General features: G+C 40.7%; 1 protein-coding gene across 2 annotated transcripts in view; it reads left to right on the top strand.

Annotated features, from left to right (window-relative positions):
• WDTC1 (WD and tetratricopeptide repeats 1) overlaps window positions 1–24,127 on the top strand; it is a 32,643-nt gene that overhangs the window by 1,665 nt on the left and 6,851 nt on the right. Inside the window, exons 2-16 of one of the 2 annotated variants that reach the window (XM_007425868.3) lie at window positions 1,863–1,947; window positions 2,867–3,015; window positions 5,779–5,862; window positions 7,112–7,158; window positions 8,660–8,771; window positions 9,522–9,709; window positions 11,388–11,570; window positions 14,032–14,126; window positions 14,586–14,701; window positions 16,796–16,871; window positions 19,409–19,505; window positions 20,037–20,210; window positions 20,806–21,041; window positions 22,095–22,263; window positions 22,607–22,799. In XM_007425868.3, the coding sequence (XP_007425930.2) occupies window positions 1,935–1,947; window positions 2,867–3,015; window positions 5,779–5,862; window positions 7,112–7,158; window positions 8,660–8,771; window positions 9,522–9,709; window positions 11,388–11,570; window positions 14,032–14,126; window positions 14,586–14,701; window positions 16,796–16,871; window positions 19,409–19,505; window positions 20,037–20,210; window positions 20,806–21,041; window positions 22,095–22,263; window positions 22,607–22,799 (1,932 nt within the window). In that variant the 5' untranslated portion in view covers window positions 1,863–1,934. The remainder of the gene's footprint in view (window positions 1–1,862; window positions 1,948–2,866; window positions 3,016–5,778; window positions 5,863–7,111; window positions 7,159–8,659; window positions 8,772–9,521; window positions 9,710–11,387; window positions 11,571–14,031; window positions 14,127–14,585; window positions 14,702–16,795; window positions 16,872–19,408; window positions 19,506–20,036; window positions 20,211–20,805; window positions 21,042–22,094; window positions 22,264–22,606; window positions 22,800–24,127) is intronic. The other variant, XM_007425869.3, reaches the window with a different exon arrangement.

The raw sequence follows: 24,127 nt of genomic DNA, 5'->3' as shown, positions 1-24,127 counted from the left end.
ATTTATATAAAGTGTTGGGCTCATAAATTCCTAAATAGTTTCACTTGTTGCAGTTTCTCAGTAACTCAAACTTTTGCTTCTCTTGCCTACTTTGCTGAGGAAAACATTCATTTTGTTGCATTGTTCTACTTTGGATTAACTCTTATTTTCATTTTTAAACTAATAATTTACCCATGCATTTTGGGCTTATTTTGCCTTGTTTTCTGGGCTGAGCATGTGCACACATCCAAAACAGACGATCATATATTTTTTTATTAATATACATAATATATATAATGCTATTATTTTTTTACCATAAGCCTAAATATTAACTTTCAAAACTGGTCCAGGCTGAATTTATGATGGGCATCATGTGCTATGTAGTTGTTTTGTTTGGGCATAGAATCTTGTATGCCCCCAGTAATTACAGTTGATCATTTCTGGTCTGTCATGCGTGATTTCATCCAATTGTGAGCTGTTCAACAAACCAACCCATGTGTGTCCATTTTATATGAATCCTTAAATTTTCTTTTGTATCTCCTTAAGATACACATTTATTTATATATATTCCTAAATTATGTGTTGGGGGGGTTGTATTTCTGTAGTCTTGTTTTGTTTCTGATACTTTTTGTTAAAATTTGATTTTCTATGTTTAAAAATGAGTTGGTTTTAAAAATGCTTCTGTATTTTAAGAGACTTCCTTCTCCCTAATAACCCAAGCTTCATGTCTAATCCAACAATGTTGTTTATCTTTCAGAAATATAAGAGCTGCTATCTGGTATCTATAATGGGGGAAGTGAATTAGAAATCTCTTAGTGTAGCAAGAGGTCCACCATGGGTTTCTGTGGTAGATACTCTGAGCTCAGATCAGAATATTGACCTAAGGCTGTCCTGAAAAATGCCCACCTTTTCATTTGTTGCTCTAGAGAAGTAGAAGCTCTAACCTAATTCCTTTCTCCTATTGCACTAGCTATTTTAGTATTCATACCTTTACCTTGTACCTAGTATATCAAAGGAAATAAAAAATGATATCTCCAAGTAATTGTCATTAAAAAATGATTTCTCAGAGTGATTTTCATTAGAACTTTTTGTCACTGCTCTTTCTGGGAGCAAATAGCTATCAGTTATTTCAGCTTTTCTTCATCCTCCAGAACTGTAGATTTCAATTTCCCAGAATTCTGAGCAACAGCCACGCTGGTTGTGAATTCTGGGAACTGAAGTTACATATCTGAAGGATGACTTTCAGGCAAGGCAATAGATAGCTACATTTAGAAGTCCTACAGAATTATTTTCTAATCCATCACACAGTGCTTCTATAATTGAGCTACAGATGTAAAACATTAAATTGCTTATATACTAGGTGAGGACACTAAAGTAGAGTATTTACTTGTAGGCACTCTCCAAAAATTTTGCAGGAACAGATGTTGGATGGCATCTTCTGAAGCCAGGTGTACCATCTTTTTTGGATTGAAAGCTGCATGGGGTACATTTCAAAAAAATGAGCAGGACCAGGACAAAAACTAAATTTAACTGAATGTAGACTTATTTTAATTAATTCAAAATTAAATAATATGATTACTCCCATGCATTTCAGTGTCAACAGTATTCAAGTTATAAAGTATAATTTAGAGAGCAGGATTTGGTCTGTACATGTTTTTTTTTTTTATCAATCTCACTGAAACCATTGTTTGGGTAAAATCCAGTTATCCTGTCCTTAAGTTCTTTTGAGGATAGTTAGAATACAAACACACCAACCAGCTCTTGATCACTAACATTCAACCCATAATTACTATAATCCTTATTTCAGAATCACCTTGGGCATGAATGGAACGTGTAAGCCTTGCGCTACATGTTCTAAAATGTACCTCTCTTTCCAATTTCAGCACTGTAGTTGTTAGCGGAAGCTTCCAACTTTAATATTTCAGAAGTCTTCCAGAATATTTCATCAACACTGTATGCTGTGCCATGGTAGGACTGGAATGATGTTCTGTGATATCAGTAATGATTTTAGGGGCAGCGTTGTAATAGGCTAAAGCATAACTGAATTCTTGGGTGTCTGTGTTAATTATTGATATTGAAGATATCAGGGTTGCATATGTTCCATCAACTTCCTGCATTGTTGTGCTATTTCTAAAAAGTGCAAGAAAATTATTATTTATTTTTGGATGCAAATTAACCTGAAAAAACAACCTAAGCTATAAAGATGTTTATGTTGTGGATATAACAGACATATACTTGTATTACATATGGTTCCTGTAATCACCATTTATTTATTTATTTTATTTTATTTTATTTTATTTATATTTCAAATTTAGACACCACCCATCTCACGAGGAAGTGACTCTGGGCAGTTTACAGTAAAAACAATTAAATATCAGTTAAAGTAGAATAAAAATAGTATAAAAATACAATAAAACCATACATAAATAATATTTTCCAAGATGCTGGTGATTGAAAAGATATTAACATACGGGAGCATCTTCAAGGTGCAAGCCACCCCCAGAGTTGGTTGCCCCTTTTCTTGCCCTATGCAAGTTGGCAGATATAAGATATAAGCTGTTTATCTTGAAAATTGCTGGATGAGATCATGTGTGATTGGTTAAAAATTCTGAAAGCCATGGAGGGGGGGGGGGTTATTTCAATTTCCACTGAGAAATATACAGCATCTAAGACTTTAGTGGGCCAGACTGAGGCTCCAGGTACGAAGAGGAACGTATTTATAGATGTCTGTAAAAGGTGTGACTTTAGAAAACAAACAGTTGAGGGAAATACTTGAAAACCTCAGATTAAAATTTCCTCTTTGGGCTAGAATGGCTCCTTAATGATATGTATAAATAATTTCAAAGCTTTCTCCTCCCTCCTCCCCCCCACAACCCCAAAATCACAGGTAATTTCAATGCCTTCTCAATGGACATGAACTCTACTGGAATGCTTGGATTCACAGCAACACCATCACTAACTTGCTTTCGTCGGCCCTATTGTGAGAAGATGGCAAAAGCAAATATTATTAGAGACCTCATTAGCAGGCAACTCAAGGTACCTCTTGTCTTAAAGAGTCATTGACAGTATTTTGCTAGTGGATGAGATGGCGGAGGATAGCTCTTAAAGAGGCCATCTTGGGGGCTGATTTTCTTGTTGCTCTTGTCTGTTTGTTTGTCCTCTTCATCAGAGACTGCTTTGTGTCTTTGCCAGAGGCCATGCCCAAGATGAATGGAAGAAGCTGCTGTGCCTTATTCATCCTTTTCTCATTCTTTACATCCTTAGAAAAGACACTGAACAGTTTGCAACAGACACCCCCCCCCCCCCGTTGATCCTAGGCACTCCCTTGTGCTATCGTATGTTCAGATTATTCTCCCTGGTTTGATGTGAGACTTGACAAACTGTAGTTACTGCTATTTGTAGTCTGCTTCTAATTTGCAAGCTGGTTAAACGTAGGCTGGGTGACATTTCTATGAGGTGTTTTCTAAGTTGGTTAGAAAATCATGTTGTTCAGCTGTCTTCACCAGAAAAGAATAAGAGGCCATTGCCAGACCCCATCATACTAGACAATTTTCATCCAGTATCTAACCTCCCCTTTTTGGGGAAGGTGATTGAGAAGACAGTTGCACAACAGCTTCAGAGGACCTTGGATGAAGCGAATTATCTGGATCCCTTTCAGTCAGGATGCAGACCTGGGTATGGGATGGAAATGGCATTGATCACACTTTTGGATGATCTCTGGTGTGGGCAGGATGGTGGTAGTGCATCCATTCTTGCCTTACTTGACCTCTCAGCAGCTTTCAATGCCATCGACCAGGGTATCCTTCTGGATCAACTCAAAGGATTGCGGGTGGGTGGCACAGTGTTGTGTTGGCTCACCTCCTTTCTCCAGAGTCGATTCCAGTCAGTGGTGATTGGGGAGGAAAGATCCTGCCCTTGGCCCCTACTGTGTGGGGTTCCACAGGAGTTGGTGCTCTCTCCTTTCCTGTTCAACATCTACATGAGACCACTGGGTGAGCTCATCCATCACCATGGGATAAGGTATCATCAATATGCTGATGATACTCAAGTGCACATCTCCGCTCCTGGCGATTTAAGTGATGCTATGGATGTCTTATCCTGGTGTCTGGAGGCTGTGAGGGTCTGGATGGGGAACAACAGACTTCAACTGAACCCTGGCAAGACTGAGTGGCTTTGGGTTCTGAAGCCCTCTGATTCTGGGATTATACCATCACTGGTACTGGATCGGGTTGCATTGCCCCAAACAGATCCTGTGCGCAATTTGGGGGTCCTCCTGGACTCATGACTCCTACTTAATGAGCAGATAGGAGTCGTGGCTAGGGGGGCCTTTGCACAACTTCATATTGTGCTCCCGTTGTGCCAGTTCTCGGACCAAGGGGCCTTACGATCACTCATGCCCTGGTCACCTTCCAGTTGGACTGCTGCAATGCGCTTTACATGGGGCTGCCCTTGAAGAGTATCCAGAAACCAGCTAGCACAGAATGCGGCAGCACAGGCAGTTTTGGTAGAACACACGTTACACCTCTGCTTCATGAGCTGCATTAGTTATCAGTTTGTTTCCAGGTCCAACTCAAGGTGCTGGTTCTGATGTTTAAAGCCCTTCAGGGCATGGGGCTGGGTTATTTAAGGGACCGCCTCTACCCAGTTTCATCTGCCTGTCCTACTAGATCTAGCAGAGCGGGTATGTTATGGGTTCTGTCATCTAGGAAGCTACGTTTAGCGGGACTTTTCTGCTGTGGCACCCACATTGTGGAACCCTCTCCCCCCAGAGATGAGATTGGCCTTATCACTCTTGAGTTTTCAAAGGTCCCTCAAAACCTGGTTATGTCAGCAGGCCTGGGGACCCAGGGGAGAGGTGAACTAGTGAGGTGTCTCTATTATAAACATCCCTTCACCTATTATTCTCCGTTTCTGTTTTAGTTTGTTTTTATAGTTTTTATTTTTTTAAAATAATTACTATATTTGTTGTTTTATTGGACTGTTGTATGCCACCCAGAGTCACTTTTTGTGAGATGGGCGGCCATGTAAATTTGACTGATAAATAAATAAATAATAAGGCATCAAGTGTGGTGCCCCGTTGTTTAGTCTTGAGTCCCATAATCTTCAACATTTTGACTAATGTCTTGGATGAAGAGAGAGAGGAAATTTGCAGATGACACAGAATTGGATGGGATAGCTAATGCTCTAGAAGATGGAAATGAAATAAAAAATTATCTTGGTAGGCTCACAAAAACAGAAGAATGGAATGTAATAGAAAGAAATACAAAATTCTGCCCCTGGGGAATAGAAATAAAATGCAGAGGTATAAAAGCGGGATACCTGATTTTTTTAACAGCAGGAGAAAAGGTGATCCTACAACTGCACTTGATAACAATCTGAATATGAATCAATATCTGTCAATATCTAAAAAGACAGATGTAATTTTAAGCGACATTCATAGAAGCATGATTTCCAAATCAAAGCTACCCAGAGTTTTTTGGAGTGGATGGCCATAATTAATTTAGTAAAATCATCATCACCATTATCATGGGAAATTTATCTCCACTCTGCATTGATTAGTCTCACCTTGAATACTACGTCCAGTCCTGGGTGCTACATTTCAAGAAAGATTCAGAGTCACTGGAACAGATGAGGGAAGGGCAAATTAGACAGGGCCTGGATATTATTATCTTTGAATGATTATTTTGAGATCAGAGGAATCTATCCTCTTTCATTGCATCTTGTGCTGAAGAATTATGGTGTTGGATGTTGAAAGCCCTTAAGGTTCCCTCCCTTAATGGTATCTATCTGTCTTTATAGGAAAAGGGTGCCCTCAGTTTTGAGCGACACTATCATGTTACCGACCCATTCATTCAGCGTCTGGGCCTGGAGGCAGAGCTGCAGGTAAGTTGAGGATGGTAATGGTAATGCTAGCAGAAAAAAGTTAATTTCTTGATTTGTAAGGCATTTCCTAACCCTAATGAAGGTTAATAATTCCTAAGCTTTTCTGTCTTATTTCCCCTAATTTTTTTCTTACACACTTCATTCAGATTTAACAAGTTGAAAAGATAATATGAAAACCTTAATTTGCTAATCCCCTGCCAGAAAATTGGCAACCAGTTCTTATCTTAGTGAGAAGGTTGTTAAATTTCAGCATGACTGGGCTGTTAAGCATGAGATTGTAACAGGGAATTCTGTAGTTGTCATGCATAGGCCAGTTCTTGATAAGGGTCAAGTTTAGATGTGTCAACAAATTACGTAGATTGGTCTATGTTGAATCCTTCCAGCAGAAAGAATAGAAGTGATTTTAAAAGTGAATTGGAGCAAGTAGGGGCAGAATGCCGTGTTTTCACATTCCTGGTGAAACATCAAGATCAAAAATACCTTTTCCCCAAGGGGGGGAAAAAACCAGGGAAAAGTCATTTCAAAGGGAAGGAGTAATCACTATCTAATTTATTTAAAATTATACCTCTCTTTTATTGAGATATTATGTTAACCCTGCGGCAACTATCCCAACTGGGTGCCCTTCTGATCCGTTGGATCACAGTTTCACAGTGAGAGTGAGGATGATGGGAGCTCTAATCCACATTTAGAGTTATTAGGTTGGAAAAGGCACCCAGGGCTAAGCTGACTGTACTATAATTAACCCTGGTTTAGGGGTAAAATTATATATTTTTTCCTAAAGCTAATCATGCGTAAGTCTTTAGTGCCTTATTTTATATAAGGCAAGGGTTAAAGTTTTCATCCTGTTTGCAGTACTATTATAAAAATTATCTTATAGATTTTAAGGATGTGGTTGCTGACCATGCAATTAAAAAATAACATTGAGTAAACCATGAGGTGCTCTAGAATCCATCACTTCTCTCTCTACCTCTCAGTGTAAGCCGAGATCACTTCCCATTGCCCATACATTGGCTCATATTATTAGAATCATGATATAGGAAGATTTGTTCAGAAGATACACACAAGGGCTTAGACACATTAGGATTAGTAATGGAAGCAAAGTGGAACAGCATTCACAGGTCAGAAGAATCTCTGAAAAGCTTAAAACCGCAAGAAAAATGGGACATGTCAAAATATGGGAGATTTCACTTTGTCCTTGTGTGTGTCTGTTAAATCTGAAATGGGTAAAGCTCTGACATTGTTTTTTTAGGGTCATGCTGGGTGTGTCAACTGCCTTGAATGGAATGAAAAGGGAAAGTAAGTATGTCTCTGAAAATAGGTTTGTCTCCAAAGCTAAGAGATGACAAGAGGGCCTGGGAATTTGCAGGACTACCTTCCCCAGATTGTTTCTGCCTGTCCTGTAAGATCTGATACAGTTGGCACATTATGAGTCTCTTCAGTTAAGCAGTGTGATCTTATGAGACTCAGGAGCTGTGCCCGCCCTTTGGAACAGCATTCTTCCTGAGATCCATATGGCCCTGACCTGACCCTGCTAACCATTAAGAGGGCGTTAAAGAACTTGCTGTTCCTTGCAAGCATTGGGTTAAGGCTGGGATGTGATCATGCTTCTTGTATTGTAGTTCATGTATGGAAGTTGTTGCTTCCCCAGTCCAGTGTGTTATTGGTATTTTGTATTTTTTAGTCTTTCATTGTTTTTAATCCTCTGTAAGCCACTCAGAATCACTGGCAAGTTGGTGGCCTTAGAAGTTAACCAAATAAACGATTGAATGCATTGCATAGCTTGTATCTGGGGTAGAACAGAGGAAGTTCTAACTCAAATCCTAATGCAGTGTTTCTCAATCTTGGCAACTTTAAGCTGTATGGACTTCAACTCCCAGAATTCCCCAGCCAGCATGAGAGTTGAAGTCCATACAGCTTAAAGTTGCCAAGGTTGAGAACACTGTCCTAATGAATTACCTTCCAGCCAGTTCAATCAGGTGATGCTTTTTACATTTCCAGATGCTATTTATTCATGGATTAAAAACATGAGAACAATACAACAGGCAAATTCATGTAGCCGGTAGCTTCAAACAGCTACCAGCCATGACAGCAGAATCACTGCATACAGAGAAGGATATATCACTGATTAGCAGACGAAGCCATTGGCCTCTGCTCCCTGCTTGTAACTTCCAAGATTCTTCTAGCTAGCTCTTGTTGGAAATCACATTCTGGAATAGATAGACCTTGGTTTGACCTTGAAAACCATTCTTAAATTTTTACTTCACCCAGTGCTGTGTTTGAACATTTAGGAAGGGTGACATACAGTAAGGCAGCACTTACATTAAGTATCTCCTACCGTAAGCACATGTATTGAGGTTTACATAATACAATTCAGAGACTTTGCTGAAGGTTAAGAAATGTTTTGCATGAAGAATGCAGAGCCTATGGGTTATATTTCTAAGCGCTGCAAGAGTAGGATGGCTCTTATGTTTAATTCAGGCTTTAACCTGAATACGAGAATATCCTTAGGAAACAGTAGGCACCTTCACAGAATGCCTATAGAAAACCTATATAGCCAAGGGGAGAATTTTTAATAGTACTTGCTGGAGGTGTATAGTGTTGATTTGCCAATGTTGTTAATTGGTTCCGGTTGAACGAAGTTACAAATACCATTGACAGCTGCTCCTTGAGATTTCTTTGCTGTGCTCTAGATTGTCAGATATGCACTTGACTCTAAGAGGCCTCAGCAAACAAATACAGAAAGACATGAGTTTGCAGCAATTATTTGCTAATGCTTTTGTGTCTCTTGACTTTTCAGCTTGCTGGCCTCTGGCTCCGATGACCAGCACACCATTGTGTGGGATCCTCTGCACCATAAGAAACTGCTTTCCATGCACACGGGGCACACTGCAAACATATTCTCTGTCAAGGTGGGTGGGCTTGGAGGAAGGTGGTGAAATGCTAAGGAGAGGGGACGTGGTCTTCTTAAGTAACAGGTATTTAATTTCCAAGGCAGGGAGACAGGGATGGAGTGTGCAACGAATTTGCCACAGGGCTTTCTCCAGGCCAGGCTAGTTCAAGGCATCCTTCCCAATTTGGTGTCTTCCAGATGTGTCACTTCAAGCCTCACAATTCCTATCTCTGCTGGTTAATGATTGGTCATGCTGGCTAGTGATTCGTAACACATCAGGAAGGCACCAAATCAGGGAAGACTGCTGCAGAGCAGACCTTTAGGATATACATTTAAGGAGGGAGGAAGATTAGACCAGACGTTTAATAATATGCCTACTATTTGCATGTTGAAAATCCTATTAGGATAGGGGCACAAACTTGTCTGTCTTATCTATGTAATACTCTGCAGATAGGATCAATGTGTACTAGTGGGCTCAGAGTGTATAGGATTTCAGAATATTTGCAAGTCGAAGTAGTTGGGAGTGGGGAGGGCATCCTTGGGAGAAGGAATAGAGCTGGCTGGAATAATGTCCTCCATACATATGTTGCACATTCAAGTACATTAGTTGTGTCTAGGATGAAATGTTGAGGTTAGGATGAATAGGTGCTTGACTATAAAGCCAATAATCTGTGGCTGTTGAGTGACCTGCTCCTCCAAAGATGCCTTTTTATCTGTCGGTGGGGAAGACCTTCTTGCCACTAAGAGATATTGTGCTTATTTTCTACAGTTCTTGCCACATGCAGAAGACCGGATACTTATTACTGGGGCTGCTGATTCCAAAGTGCACGTCCATGACTTAACTGTCAAAGAAACGATCCATATGTTTGGGGATCACAAAAACAGAGTCAAGCGTATTGCCACAGCTCCAATGTGGCCCAACACCTTCTGGAGTGCAGCAGAGGATGGGCTGGTTAGGTACAGATTCTCTGATGTTCTTCTGCGTAAAGTCTGGTTCACACAATATGTGGAACCCTAACGTTAGGTTAACGAAATAATTACTACGTTTGTATAAATGTTATGGCCAAACCAATAGACTGTATTGGGGCTTAAGGCCAGGATTCTCAAACTTTGCAGTACCATAATCCTCTAAAATGATTAAAACATGATTTAACTGAATGTAGAGTTGAGCAATCAACCAATCTATTGTTTACTTTTAATAATTAATTTTGAAACTCTATAATCACATGAATCAATGGCACCTTACAGCTTTATAAAATAAAACTTTCATTGGAAATAAGAGAGCAATGATTTTTTTAAAATATATATTTTAATAGGAAGGAGGAGCTTGCTTGCTTTTGCATAATTCTTATAATCCGAATTTTATTCTGCAAGTAGTCGTGGTCATTCATCATGGCCAGGAAAAATGGAGGTTTCTTTGCTTTAGTTGTTCTAGACATCTCTTAAAACGCTGCAGTTTGCAGAATGTTGGCAGGCCGTAAGTTGCTTTCAGTGCGGTATTTCCCACTGTAGCTGCAGTGATGGCATTCATGGCTCATCTTCCTTCCCCTCCACCCTCGGTGCTTATAAATCCCTCCAGTCTTGCAGTTTCCTCCTCATTGCAACCTCACAGCCCCCCTCCCTTCCCCCCTGCTGGAATTCTCTCATTGCAGAGGGAGAGTCAGGTCATATGGTCAGAGCTCTGCACAGAAATTTTGTTCCCTCCAGGCATGATTTAAAAAACAAAAAGAACACCCCAGCTTCATATACAGTTCTGGAGCGCATAGCTCCCCCACCCCCCAGTAGCCATGCTGTTGAGGGGTGGGGTGGGGAGGGAAGGCTCATTTGGTTTAAACTGTTGCAGACAGATGGTACGCAAAGCAACTTTTGCCATTAAATCCAATTGTTGTGTAGCCCTAATAAAGCCTGTCTCGCTTTCTATCAAGGATTACGATTTGGGGAGGATGCTACAAGTCCCCTGTTACACAAACTTGCAATTCTTAGTTAAATCCAATGTATTTGTGATGTGTCTATGATGCTGCTTTGTGCTACATCAAACAACTGATCCATCAAACCCATTTATTTGCTGCGATTGGCTGCAGCTTTCCAAGGCCTTGGACAGAAGTCCTCCTTCCTATTAAAATATATATTTTTAAAAAATCATTGTTTTCTCTTATTTCCAATGAAAGTTTTATTTTATAAAGCTGTAAGGTGCCATTGATTCATGTGATTATAGAGTTTCAAAATTAATTATTAAAAGTAAACAATAGATTGGTTGATTGCTCAACTCTACATTCAGTTAAATCATGTTTTAATCATTTTAGAGGATTATGGTACTGCAAAGTTTGAGAAGTCTTACCCGGACTCATGGATGACTGGGATGTTTTAATTTGGGATGTGAGGAATTGATACGTTGAGCATAAATGTGGAAAGCACGTGTCCTACCATTTTGCTATGGGCTCTTTTTCCAGTCTCTGCTCCAGAGAGAGCCCACATAGTAAAAAAAATCACGAATTTTAAAGAAATGTGTCAGTGACATAGATGCTCAGTTTAATTCACTTTTCCTTGGTGGGGTCCATGTGTGATGCTGCTGCTTGCTTCTGATCTCTGGAGGCCTGCTGATACTTTCGTTCTTCCTTTCTTTCTTTCTTTTTAGACAGTATGACTTACGAGAGAACAGCAAACACTCAGAAGTTCTGATAGACCTGACTGAATACTGTGGGCAGCTTGTCGAGGCAAAGTGTCTCACAGTCAACCCCCAGGACAATAACTATCTTGCTGTGGGAGCCAGTGGGCCTTTTGTCCGGATTTACGACATACGCATGATCCACAACCACAGGTAATGGAAAGGAAGGCTGATCACTTCTGAGGTGGAAGAAGCATTCCTGTTTGAGTGTATCCAGCAAGCAGCACATCCACATTCCACATTTTGGGCAATAGTCTTTGTTTTTGAAGCTAGAACATCCCGTTTCTCTTATTATGCATCTTTTCTGTTTGTGCAATCTGAAGGTGTCGGCAACCTCTTTGGAAGCCTGAAGCCTTCTAGATGAGCTCTGGTGTGAGTGTGTTGGCTTTAGGAGGAATCAGAGCTTCTTTGAAAGCAGGAGGGGGGAGCTGTATCCTCCTGTACTGCCCTTTTCATGGGGAGAGCTCCACCTCACCGACAACACCATTTGCATGGGATTTTTCCTCTTCCTTTTATTCTGTGTAAATGTGTTTTCTTATAAATTTTAACTATATATTTATTTAGTGTTTTAATCTGTTGTAAGCCGCCCAGAGTCCCCCATTGGGGGGAGATGGGTGGGGATAAGTTTGATAGATAGATAGATAGATAGATAGATAGATAGATAGATAGATAGATAGATAGATAGATAGATAGAATCGAATCCTCTGTGTAGGCAGACAGTATATATTGTGTTGTATTGAGCAACATGCAGGATTACTAGCAGAGTGGTTAAGTTCTTTTTTAATTAACTGCTTGCCCCATAGAGTAGAGGCCTGAATATGTGAAGGGAGTGTTTCTCAACCTTGGGAACCCAGCCAGCTGGCTGGGGAATTCTGGGAGTTGAAGTCCATGCATCTTAAAGTTCCCAAGGTTGAGAAACACTGTGTTAAGGATATATCTGGGATGGCTTTTAATGTCAGATCTGACTGTTTATATGGAAGCATCTCTCTCTTTGTAATAATGAACGTTATTTATTTATTGTTGGCCCTTTAAGGTAGGCAAGAGCAAATGTATGTTTAAGTGACCCAATGATGTACTGTAATACTTCCTATGAATTTTTTTCCTACTGTGCAGCATGGACAGAATACATATGGAATGAATATGTATAGAGGAGAGATCGTGGGGCAAGCAGCCTTTTAGGAGAGAGAAAGGGACAGAGGCTGTATTTTTTGCTGTAAAGGAAAAGGCTACATTAGAATGCTAAAGGGCCAGTTGATATCCCAGTTACGAAATTGAACCCCACCTTTGATGTATAGTTTTTAATATTTACATTTATTTCATATGTTAGTCAATATAAATATTCATATTGATTTAATAGTTAGATGCTGATTGAAGCTGATCATAATGTCAAGGGTTTTTTATGTGGCAGTATTTGCTTGCCTTCTTTCTTCCCCTCAGCTCCTTCTCTAATTGTGCCTTCACTATTAAAATCTAACTGGTTTTTACTTAGTGAAGTGGGTATCAGTAGTGGTTTAAATTAGACAAAGTGTTTTGCATTATATACATTAGAAGTTCTAGAACCGTGTATTGATATAATTACTTGTTTTATATGTATATATGAGAAACAATCTTTGCGGTAAGAGTACAACTTTTTTCGTTTTTTACACACACCTGGTGATTTCTAGTAGAAGCAAGTCTTGTAGCACTTGACATGCTGATGTATTTATGACAATATACACCAGCACTTCTCAATTCTTTCCTTACGCGGACTGCTGCACCACTGTCCGTGCTTCTGTAGACCACAAGTTGGCAATGTGGTTCCAGCAAGTATTACAGCCCACATGTCTCCTCCAAGGTGGCACCTGTAAGGTTCTAAAACTAAACGAAGAATGAATTTTAGCCAATTCTGCAAATAAATTCATATAATTTTGGAACCTGATTTCCTGCACCCTCACAGACTGTTTAAAACCCACAGATTTGGGACCAACGGCATAAGCTTTTGTGAACTTCAGCCCATTTCATTAGAAGTCAGGGACTGTGTATGCACAAGCACACATACTGTACATTGTTGTTGATGGAAGAAAAGATAGACAGTTAATAGGGGAAAAAACAGGTAGTGATTATAAAATACTGCATTTTATTTTTCTTTAAATTTATTTTTACATCCCCAAAAGTGTGTGGGATGGGGTGGATGGGGAGAGAGAGAGAGAGAGAGAAAGTAATACATACTCGTAACTCAAAACAATATTTGATGTAAATGAAGTTCAGTTCACAAAAGCTTCTGCTCTGGTCAGTTTGTTAGTCTGAGGTGCTATGAGTCTCAATGTGTTGCAGCGAAATTTACAAAGGCTATTATTCATTTTATTTTTTTATTTATATATCAAATATGTCACCGCCCATCTCGTTGATTCTGGGCAGTTTACAAAATGGTTAAAATCAATCAAAATTACAACATCCCATTATCCTTCTGGAATTTATGCTGATCTCCAGAAGTGCCCTGGTTTGCTGACATAATTGTGTGAATTTTAGCTCTCTAATATGGCTGTGCTGCCCTAATTTTTCTCCTCGCAGATAGGAGAAATGTTTTGAAAAGAAAATGTATGTACAGCTACAGATTTTCCTCTCTTTTGGCTAGAAAAAGCATGAAACAGAATCCTGCTGCTGGTGTTCATACGTTCTGTGATCGGCAGAAACCCCTCCCAGATGGCGCTGCTCAGTACTACGTAGCAGGTAAAATTATTTGTGGGTGGTGCCCCGTCTGGGAGATTGTTTAGTGCGTTCAACAAAACTGATTTTTGGGGGGTCTATTATGGTGAGAAATGAGAGTATATTTGAATAACTTGCACTTGGGTAGATTAATAATGGATCCTTAGCTTTTTTTTCTTTTAATATGTTATTGGGGTTTTAAAATTACAAAGTTAAAAGTTAGAAATGAAAAAGAAAATTGAAAATACAAGTTATAAAGAAAAGGAAAAGAAAAGGTGAGATAATGGATCCTTAGCTTATGATAGCTTGTGCTGCAAAGACGTTGATGACTCCTTTTTTGCTGCAAGTGGATTCTGCCCAATAAATGGAAGTGGCTCTTTTTATTTTAAAAGGCTTTTCTAGTTTCTTGCAAACAATTAGCTAAAGGAGGGTCCGTTCCATCAGGTTGTATGTATTAGCTCTGCTTGTTTTTTTCTTCTGTAGGGCATCTTCCAGTGAAATTACCCGACTACAATAACCGGCTGAGGGTTCTGGTAGCTACCTATGTCACTTTCAGTCCAGATGGTACAGAGCTCTTGGTCAACATGGGAGGAGAACAGGTAAACTTTTGTTGCTTTGAGCATCTTATTGGGCTGATGTAGTCACTCAGTTGTGCTGATTCAGTCACTGTGAAATATTATCAATACATTGAAATGGTCAGCAACATCAGCTGTGCTTAGATGGCCTTCAATCCATTTATAAATCCCCCAACACTGCAAAGCTGTTCTAACCCCCTCCCCCTCTCAGGCCCAGCCCAAGAACAACAAGGAAACAGTCCAGCCAAGTTCAGTTTCTTTATTGCTTATGCCATATAGACAGAATCTTGCCAGACTAAATCTGTACTACTCTAACCTAATGGATATACCCTGGGAGATTCCAGGGAGTGGCTATCCTAAGTCTCTTCCTCTTCCCACACTCCTGCTCCGGACTGTGTTGCCTCTTGTCTTCCCTCCCTTCCCTCCTTCCTGAGAACCTGGTTCTCTACTGCATTCCATCACATCTCCTCCCCCTTCACACACCCCATCCCCATTGTGTTGTATGCCATGTATTGCACCCAGTAATTGCTGCCTTCTCAACCAGACTGCTCCTGTAGTAGCTGCTGCAGACTCAAAAGCTGATAATGTGTACAAAGAATTAGTCAAGAGAAAAAAAATGATTATGAAATTATACCATAGTCTGTATCAGGTTCCCCAGATCAGGACTTGGCTACAAATCTTTTGCCCCTGACTTGCTAGGCTTGAAGTTTCTCAAAGAATTGACACAGCACAGCTGGATGTTTAAATGAGTTGATTCCCCTTTGTTGTTGTGGGGGTGCGATTCTGTCTTATACTGTACTCCTTATACCCTCTGCAATTTAAATTGTTGCTGATGCTTCATGCCTTTTGTATGTTTCGAGGGACTTTTTGTATTGCACTTCAGAGCCTTGAAACTGAATGGATATTGGTTGTTGAGATACAGTAACTGACATCTCTACTCTGATTACCACTGGCTCTCTGCTTACCTGTCACAGTCTGGAAACTGTGCCTAAGAGTGCCTTAAAAGAATTCATTTTTGAATTTTGAAAACATATTAGACTTCTGTGACACTCTGAAGATTTCTCCCTTTTTTAAAAACACACCTGGTGCTTTTCCCTTTTCTCCAAATTTAGAATTCCTGTCACATACCTAATAGAATAATCTTTTTTTTTTCTTCCTAGATTTGCAGATGAAGTGTAAACTATTTCCATTAAACAGTATTGCATTTGGAGGCCATATTGTCTATTTCACCTTAGGAAGTTTCATAGATAATTGGCAGAATAGCAAAAAGACATCTAAATTTGTCACAAGTCGAGAATCCTTTCTGCGATTCTGAATACCCTGAATGCCTTGGGCCTGCACACGTTCTTACTGAAACAGGGCCTTTATCTTCCCAACCAGAGGCAAAGAATAAACTTTCTTGATCACCAGGAGATCAAAACATGGAAGGGAGTTGGCCCCTTTCAGTAGGATTACGGTAATCATGCCTCTTGGGGACCTGTGTCATGATTTCAGTACTGAATGCCTCTTAGCAGCCTTTAACAATAATGCTAGTCCCTGGCTGAAGATTGGCCAGCTCAGTCAGTCTCCATTCATTTTTGCAAAGTTTGTGTCGGGGTTTTTTTTCAGTAGAAAATCAAATACCCGTCCTGTTCCTAATTATTAAACTTTCGTGCGTGTGTACCACAAGCTACGGGATACTTTCTGGTCTTAGGTAACCATTCTTATACTCATGAATGTAGCTCCAGAGAGGTTTGGGGAGCTGTGAATACCAAAAGCTGGAAGTCTGTCTGTGGGCTGCCCTGATCAGGCAGAGTGGCTTCCTCAGCCAAAAGGTGACTCATTCTTTAGATTTCTATGAACTGAAATTGATCGATCTCATGGTTTAAAGGAAGCTAAAGTTTCTGCTGTTTTCATGCAGTTTGGAACCCCATTTTATGAGAGGGAGGGACTTTTCTGATTTAATGCCTCTTTTTCTAAATGCACATTTTCCTTTGCCCTGCAAAGACCACGCATAGCTTCTGCTAGACTTATATGTGTTAATCAGCACCAAGTTAATATTTTCCTGTGAGTAATTTTGGCTCAAAATTTACTATTCCTTTATAGTTTGTGGATTCATTGCCTTTCTTTGATTTATAGGTTTACTTATTTGACCTGACTTATAAGCAGCGGCCATACACTTTCCTCCTGCCAAAGAAATGCCATACTTCAGGGGGTAAGAATGCTGAACTTTTTTTGAAAGGCAGAGACTGCATTGCGTTTGTTTTTCAAGGCATTCCTTCCTTTCCATTTCCAGGCCTTATGGTCACTAATTAAGATTTTGAAATAAACTAGGACTCTTATTGATGTTGTATTTCTAAAGTTGCAGCCGGAGGAGCAGGGCAGTAACTTCCTAGCTCCAGCAATTTCACGCATGGTACTTTATTTCACAGTGTTAATTTTAAATCCTCTCTATAAATCAGGGTTACTTAAAGCTGTAACATACATCAGGTACTGTATTGCAGCATTTCAGATATAATGATCTCTCTTTTGGGTACTTATTCAAATTAATATTTATAAAAATATACAAAATAACAGTAGGCTTCCAGAGGACATTTCAGATGTGAATCTCACTATCAAATAGATTACGAGATTATTTAATGACGTGCTAAGTTAAAAAAATAAAAGTAAGTTGTAGAATCGCAGAGGAGAATCCAAAGCAGAAAGCAAATGAGATGGTTTGCAAGTGCCCAAAGTTCATTTAAAGAGCAATAAAATGAGGTATTTGCAATACTTGTTTGTTTGGGCAGGAAATAAGTAGGAGTAGCCTAGGAGGTGAGACTCAGTGGCTTTCAGCAATCAATACTGACGGAGAAAAAGTGTTGTGAGATCTCTTCTTTCCCAAAGTTGCTTCCATTTTCAGGCAACATTAGTGACCTCACATTGCTCACAATTTGTGATGCCATCCATTGTGTCCTAAGTTCTTCTCCATTTTGGGATAACTAGTGTTTTAACTGTAATCCTAAAATGTATCAGCTCTATGAACTTAAAAAATGCATTAATTGTCATTCTTTCTCCATAATGGCCTCTAGTAAAGGTGAGGTTTACACATGGAACTAAAATTCTCAGGATTTCTTGGGAGAAGTCATGAGAGTTACATTGACACAATATTACTAATGGTGTTGTTGGTAAAGTTTATCAAGTTGACTTATTTTTCCAGTGTTGTGTTCAGTTTGGCTTCTTACCACATCAGCACGGCCTTTTTAAAAATCCAAGTGCATTTTTCTGCATGCTTTCTGAGCTGTGAGTACACTGCAAAGTTAGGAAAAGTTGGGCTTTAGCACAAAGTTATGATCTGGTTTAGGAAGCGCAAATTGCCTAAATTCATATCAAAAAGTGAACCCTTCAGATTCCCTTGGCAAAGGAATTCCGGGAGATGCAGTCCCAACATGTTTAGAGGACATCAGATTGGGGATGGCTGCCCTAATGAATCCTGTCAAGGACTACAAAATGCCATTTGCGGGAGTTGCTTCCTCACCTACTAGCTGTTGAGTTGGAATGCTGTGCGTCAAGTTGCACCAGTAGCCTCCCAGTAATGCAATGCTGGAGTCAAAGAGGAATTGCTCCCATTATGTATCCTGCTGTGGAGTTAAGATTTCCAGCAAACCTTGTTGAGCAAGGGTAACAAAGGAAGGTACATGGGTTCTTCATGAAAGACACATTGTAATTCCTGTCACAGCATTGTAAGTATCTTCTCCTCTCTCCCTGGACTAATGGCTGTTCTAGCTCTTTCATGCTCAACCATCTGTGAGTCTGGGAGGTTCCAGTTATGAACAATCAAATAGCAACTGCTGATGGATTAGGTGTGGCTGCTTGAAAAATGGTGGGGTGTCCTACTCATAACCCCTTTTTGATAGAGATGATATTGGGATTTGCAGAGCATATCTCATAATGGCAGTAAATGTTTCTGTCCACTTTCTGTTATTCCCTTTCCATACCTTTTTGTGGTCTCCAGTCTGCTATTGGCATATTTATGCCATGTCTGTTACCTGTATCTTGACATCCAGCAGTGCAGTGGTTGGACAGTTAGATATTGCTTGTACTGCATACAAGCAAAACACAGTGGAGCCACCTGTAGAAATGAGCCTTAGTTCCCTACATGGTTGTCTTTCTGCTTTATCCCTGTGTAAAGAGGACAATATTTCCAGCTTCTGGCTCCTCTTATTTCATTCAAAGTGAGAATGGTAAATTGGTGAATTCCGATAGCACAGATCTAATTTAGATTAGCTGGTCAATTTAGCCATTGCCTAAGCCAGTCTTCACCAACCTACCATAGGCAGCTTTAAGTTGTATGGACTTCAATTCCCAGGCTTCCCCAGCCATGATGGCCAGGGAATTCTGGGAGCTGAAGTCCACACATCTTAAAGCTGCCAAGGTTGAGAAACACTGGTCTAAAGTATTACATGTCAGGCTGATTAAGCATCTGTTGCTTGCAGTGTTGGGTCTTCTCCCAGGTTGCTAATTTCCCTAAAATTGAAAAACCAGACCGTGTACAAGAATGCCTGTCTGCTGCTTGCAGTTTACCCTTGGTTCAGATTTGTTCTACTCCTTGTGATTCTATCATATTATTTCTATATTGCTCTGCTTCCCCAAGGAGCCCAGAGTGGTTTACGAGAGTACAATAAAAACATCTTAAATAAACCATTCCAATAAAACCAACCTTTAAAGCCATAAATACAAACATTGAAACACGCTTCATTTTATGACCCTCAGAGGTGCAGAACGGGAAGACATCAGCCAATGGAGTGTCAAATGGCATCCATCTCCACAGCAATGGGTTTCGGCTGTCTGAGGGGAGAGCCCACATCAGGTAAGATAGCCGCCTTTTGTGCCAACAGTATGTACTGCTGTATCACTGTATCATCTCCTCCTCCTCCTCCTCCTCCTCCTCCTCCTCCCTGCCCCCTAGTTGAAACATCTCGTGCAGAGACCGCTTGGCTGGGAACTGTGCTGGTTGCCAGAAACAGGAACAACTGCCATATCAAGCAAGAAGCTGTTGCTTGTGCCAGGCCTTCCTTTGGGGGTGGGTTTCCTTCGTGCACATGCATGCACTCCGTGTTAGAAAGCCATGGGCTGGGATGAAAACACTTGTCTTTTTTGAAAACGGTCCTCTAGAAAAACTTCCCCCAAACCCACTGTAGATTCCTTTTTACCCAAGGCTTGCTAGGACTTACGTATGCAAGCTGATTTCTTTTTTAATTAAGGTTTAGCCATAGAGAGGATTTGGTTGATCTGGCTAAGTGTGTTCTATTCACCGAGCCAGTTGTGGTTAATGCAATAAGCCATGGCTAAACCCAACATGGTTTGGACTGACATGTGAACCAGGTCTTTGTTTCTGCAGCCCGCAGGTAGAGCTACCTCCGTATCTGGAGAAAATTAAGCTGCAAGCCAATGAGGCTTTTGCTTGCCAGCAGTGGACTCAAGCCATCCAGCTCTACAGCAGAGCTGTCCAGAAAGCCCCCAACAATGCCATGCTCTATGGAAACCGAGCAGCTGCTTACATGAAGCGCAAGTGGTAAGTGACCACGCCCCACCTGGGCGGCTTAGCTACAATCAGCTTCTCCGGCCAACGTGCGTAGAAATTCAGGAACTACTCTGACCAGATCCTAGATCCCAGGTTATGTGAATGTAATTTCCATAAAAGGCTCTCAGTTTCAGAGGTCTGTGGAATCTTTCCTGGACCGTTCTCCACTCAGAGAAGTTTGATGAGATTCCTTCTGGATTGAAAAGTTTAGTTTCTGCATTCCTACAACATTCCTGCCCTCCCAACAGAAAGATTCTCTGCTGAGAGAATTTGGGCATCGACCACACCTCATCAGGTTTAGCTTGGTTCTCATAGTTACAGAAATAAAGCAAAGATCCTGTTTAGAGGGGATTGAGGAGTCATGTGTAGCTTGATGATTCTTTGCACGTAGGGAATCCATGATTCAGTCCATAGGGTCTTCCAGATAGGATTCTGAAATACTGGCAGGCATTTATTAATCGGGTCGACAGATGCTGAGCTAGATAGATCAGAGGCAGCTTCCTATGTCAGTTTGAAAAGGTGTCTTTTCAGCAGTGATGGTGGTGAGCGAATAAAAAGATAAATATTCCCACCTTGGTTTTTGCAGGGATGGAGATCACTATGATGCTCTCAGAGACTGCCTAAGGGCCATCTCCCTGAATCCTTGCCACTTGAAGGCTCACTTCCGCTTGGCCCGCTGTCTCTTTGAGCTGAAGTATGTAGCAGAAGCTCTGGAGTGTCTGGACGATTTCAAAGGAAAGTTCCCTGAGCAAGCCCACAGCAGCGCTTGTGATGCCCTGGACCGGGACATCAACGCCGCCCTCTTCTCCAAAAGTGACAATGGTGAGGACTAAAAGACAGCGCCTTGCGCTCCTGCCCCAAGGGTGGGTACAGTCCAAACCCTTTGTCCTTAAGCAGCCAGATTTTGAAGAGATACAAATGACGTGCGTATGGTATTAGCTTTTAACATTTTTAAACGTTAAAATAGGAGGGGAAAAATAACCCCTGTGAGAGGGATAATTATCAAACAAAAATTGGAAGGAAAGACCTTAAGAAGTAAACAAAAAAGGAAGAACAAAATGAAATTAAGGATTGAGGAAAGACTGGTGGAATAATCCCTTTCCCCTCTCTTCTATTTAACTATTATTTAACCAAATCCTTTCCGTTTGTTTTCTGTTTCCTTATCATTACACAGCCTTGGCTTTCTATCGTAAAAAATGAATCACCAATTAATATAATTAATCATTCCACAATTGTATAAATTCTTCTGTTTCTCAAACCTGGAAACAGATCACTCCCCTTGTTTAGCCACTATAGGCCATTTTATTTATCTATTAAAACTTATTTACTAAAATTTGTGGCCCACCCATTCCCCAAACTCCAGTCAGAGTCTTAATTTCATTAGTGCTGCAGAACTAATTGCTTTGTAATTCCCCCCCCCCAATTCTGCATAAAGTACTGATCTGGCTAGGGAATTCTGGAAGTTGAAATCCACACATCTTAAACATTGCTGAGATTGAGAAACACTGACCTAGAGGCATGATCAGTGGGTAGGAATCAGCTGTTTAAATCAAGAAAAAGGCAGGGAAGAAAAGCAGCTAAACCTTGCTCCTGTAGTGCCATGAGCCTGGACTAATTTGGAGCTTTTGAAAAGAAACAAGAGTGGGGGTGGCTTGAACCAGAAAGCCCTAGGTTCACAACTCCTGTTCAGACTTGAGTCCACTGTGTGGTTTTAGTGAAGTTGCTGTATTACCATTTCTGTTTCATATCTGTAAAATTAGCTGGGAGGGACAAAAAAAAATTGTCCTTGTGAAATCAGATAAGCGGAGAGATCCTACGATCTGTATCTCCCTGAAGCTCCAAAAATAAGCAACTTAGCAACTTAATTTTGTCCAGGGGAAGACAAGAAAGGGAGCGGCCCCATCTGGCTGCGAGCAACTGGCCGCAAGGATTCAATATCTGAGGATGAAATGGTGCTTAGGGAGCGCAGCTTCGACTACAAATTCAGATACTGCGGCCACTGCAACACCACCACAGACATTAAAGAGGCGAACTTCTTTGGCAGGTAGGGGGACTTCTCTCAAGACCATGGGTAGGTTTTCTGTGGTGTGTTGCTCTCTCCACCAACTGCTTCTGGGGGCTGTTTCATATGTATCCAGAGATCAGCATTGGCCAGTGCGGTGTAGCAGATCAGATGCTGGACTGACACTGAGGAGCCCCAGCTGCAAGTCTCCCCTCAGCCACAGAAGCTGATTGGAGGATTTTGAACCCCTCACTCTTTCACTCAGCCCAAACTACTTCTCGGAGGGATGGTTTGGGGAGACGGAAGCACTTTGTACACCCCGTACAAAAGGCAGGATAACCATTTAACCAATAACTAAACACGCTCTGTTTTTGATGCCTCCTAGCAATGCGCAGTACATCATCAGTGGCTCCGACGATGGTTCCTTCTTTATCTGGGAGAAAGAAACAACCAACCTGGTGCGAGTGTTGCAGGGGGACGAATCGATTGTGAACTGCCTCCAGCCCCACCCGAGCTACTGCTTCCTGGCCACCAGTGGCATCGATCCCGTGGTGCGGCTTTGGAATCCCAGGCCAGAAGTAAGATCGGAGGTGGGGGCTGTCCGGGTAGGAATCTGTTGTCCTGCTGGATCAGACAGAAGGCTTCTGTTCCAGGAGTGGTGCTATTCTGCAGTGGAGAAGATGGCACCTTCTCATAAAACCCTTGCAATTTCTGGCCAGGCTGAAGAAGCCTCCTCTAAAGAAGGAAAAGGCTTCTTACTGGCTGTAATGGTAGGGCCCTGAAACGCCCTTTTTTCTCTATAGAAATAGAATAAAACATTCAGAAAAGTCTTAAATATTTATTTTGGTTCTTTCATTTAATGATTTTAATGGCGCTTCATAGGGTGGCTGCTGGTTGGCATCTAGGGCTTTTCCTGGGCTTGGGGGTTTGCTCCTGATACACTTTCTTTTCTGGACCCTAATTGGTAGAAGGATGGGTTATCATTATGAAGAATCTCTTAATGCAAGATTTGCTTGACTGCTCGTACAAATCTTAGCAGAACTATGATTGGCATTTGGCCAAATCTTGATTATCAGAATAAGTGTGGCTTTGTGGACAGTATTGAAATGATATCTGTGTGCAAAGTATTCAACCCAGTACAAATACAAAACATTACACTCCCCCAGCAGTGTAATAAACTACCTTTCAGATACTGCAAAGTTTTGTTTTGTTTTTTACTTTAAGCAAAACAGCGTTTTTTATTTTCATTTAAGTAATGGTAAGATTATTATGCTTTACTGTTAGTGGCATGGGTCAGGGAGATGTTTTCCTCATTGGGCTCAAAGGAGTCCCTTTGCACATATTGGCACAGAAATAATCTTCGTAGCATCTTGATCTAAAAGCTGCTATCCTTAGATGGCATTTTTAAAAGATAAGATTATTTTTTGAGTGGTTTCTAAATGATATTTCCGTGTTCAGGGATAACAGACCTGCTGTGTGATAAATCCTACCGATCCATCTGGCAGATGGAGGCATTATCTAACTATATTGTTAGGTTGACATGCCCCACTGAAGCAAACAATGATTTAGTATGCTGTGTTAAATTAACCAGAGTTGGCTGGGTTAGCTTGATGTGCAAATATCACAAGAATGTAAAAATAGGTTTACTAGATCAGACCAATGGTCAAGCGAGTCCAACATTCTAGTTTCTACAGTGGCCAATTAAACTGGACAAGTATGGCTAGAAGGAAAATAGCCCTAACCCTCTATACATTTACCCAGTCTTTTTAAGCTGCCTAAATAGATGGCTATCACCACATCTGATGGCAACAAACTCCTCAGTGTAACTGTATGTTGTGTAAATAAGTATTTCCTTTGGTTGCTTCTGAATTTCCCTGTAATTTAGTTCTAATGGATGACCCTGAGT

Source organism: Python bivittatus, unplaced genomic scaffold (assembly GCF_059951505.1).
Source record: "Python bivittatus isolate LINGU-HERP-01145 unplaced genomic scaffold, Pbiv_v1 ctg000310_np1212, whole genome shotgun sequence".
NCBI lineage: Eukaryota > Metazoa > Chordata > Lepidosauria > Squamata > Pythonidae > Python > Python bivittatus.
The sequence above is the reverse complement of the archived record's forward strand: the minus strand, read 5'-3'. Positions and strand labels throughout refer to the sequence as shown.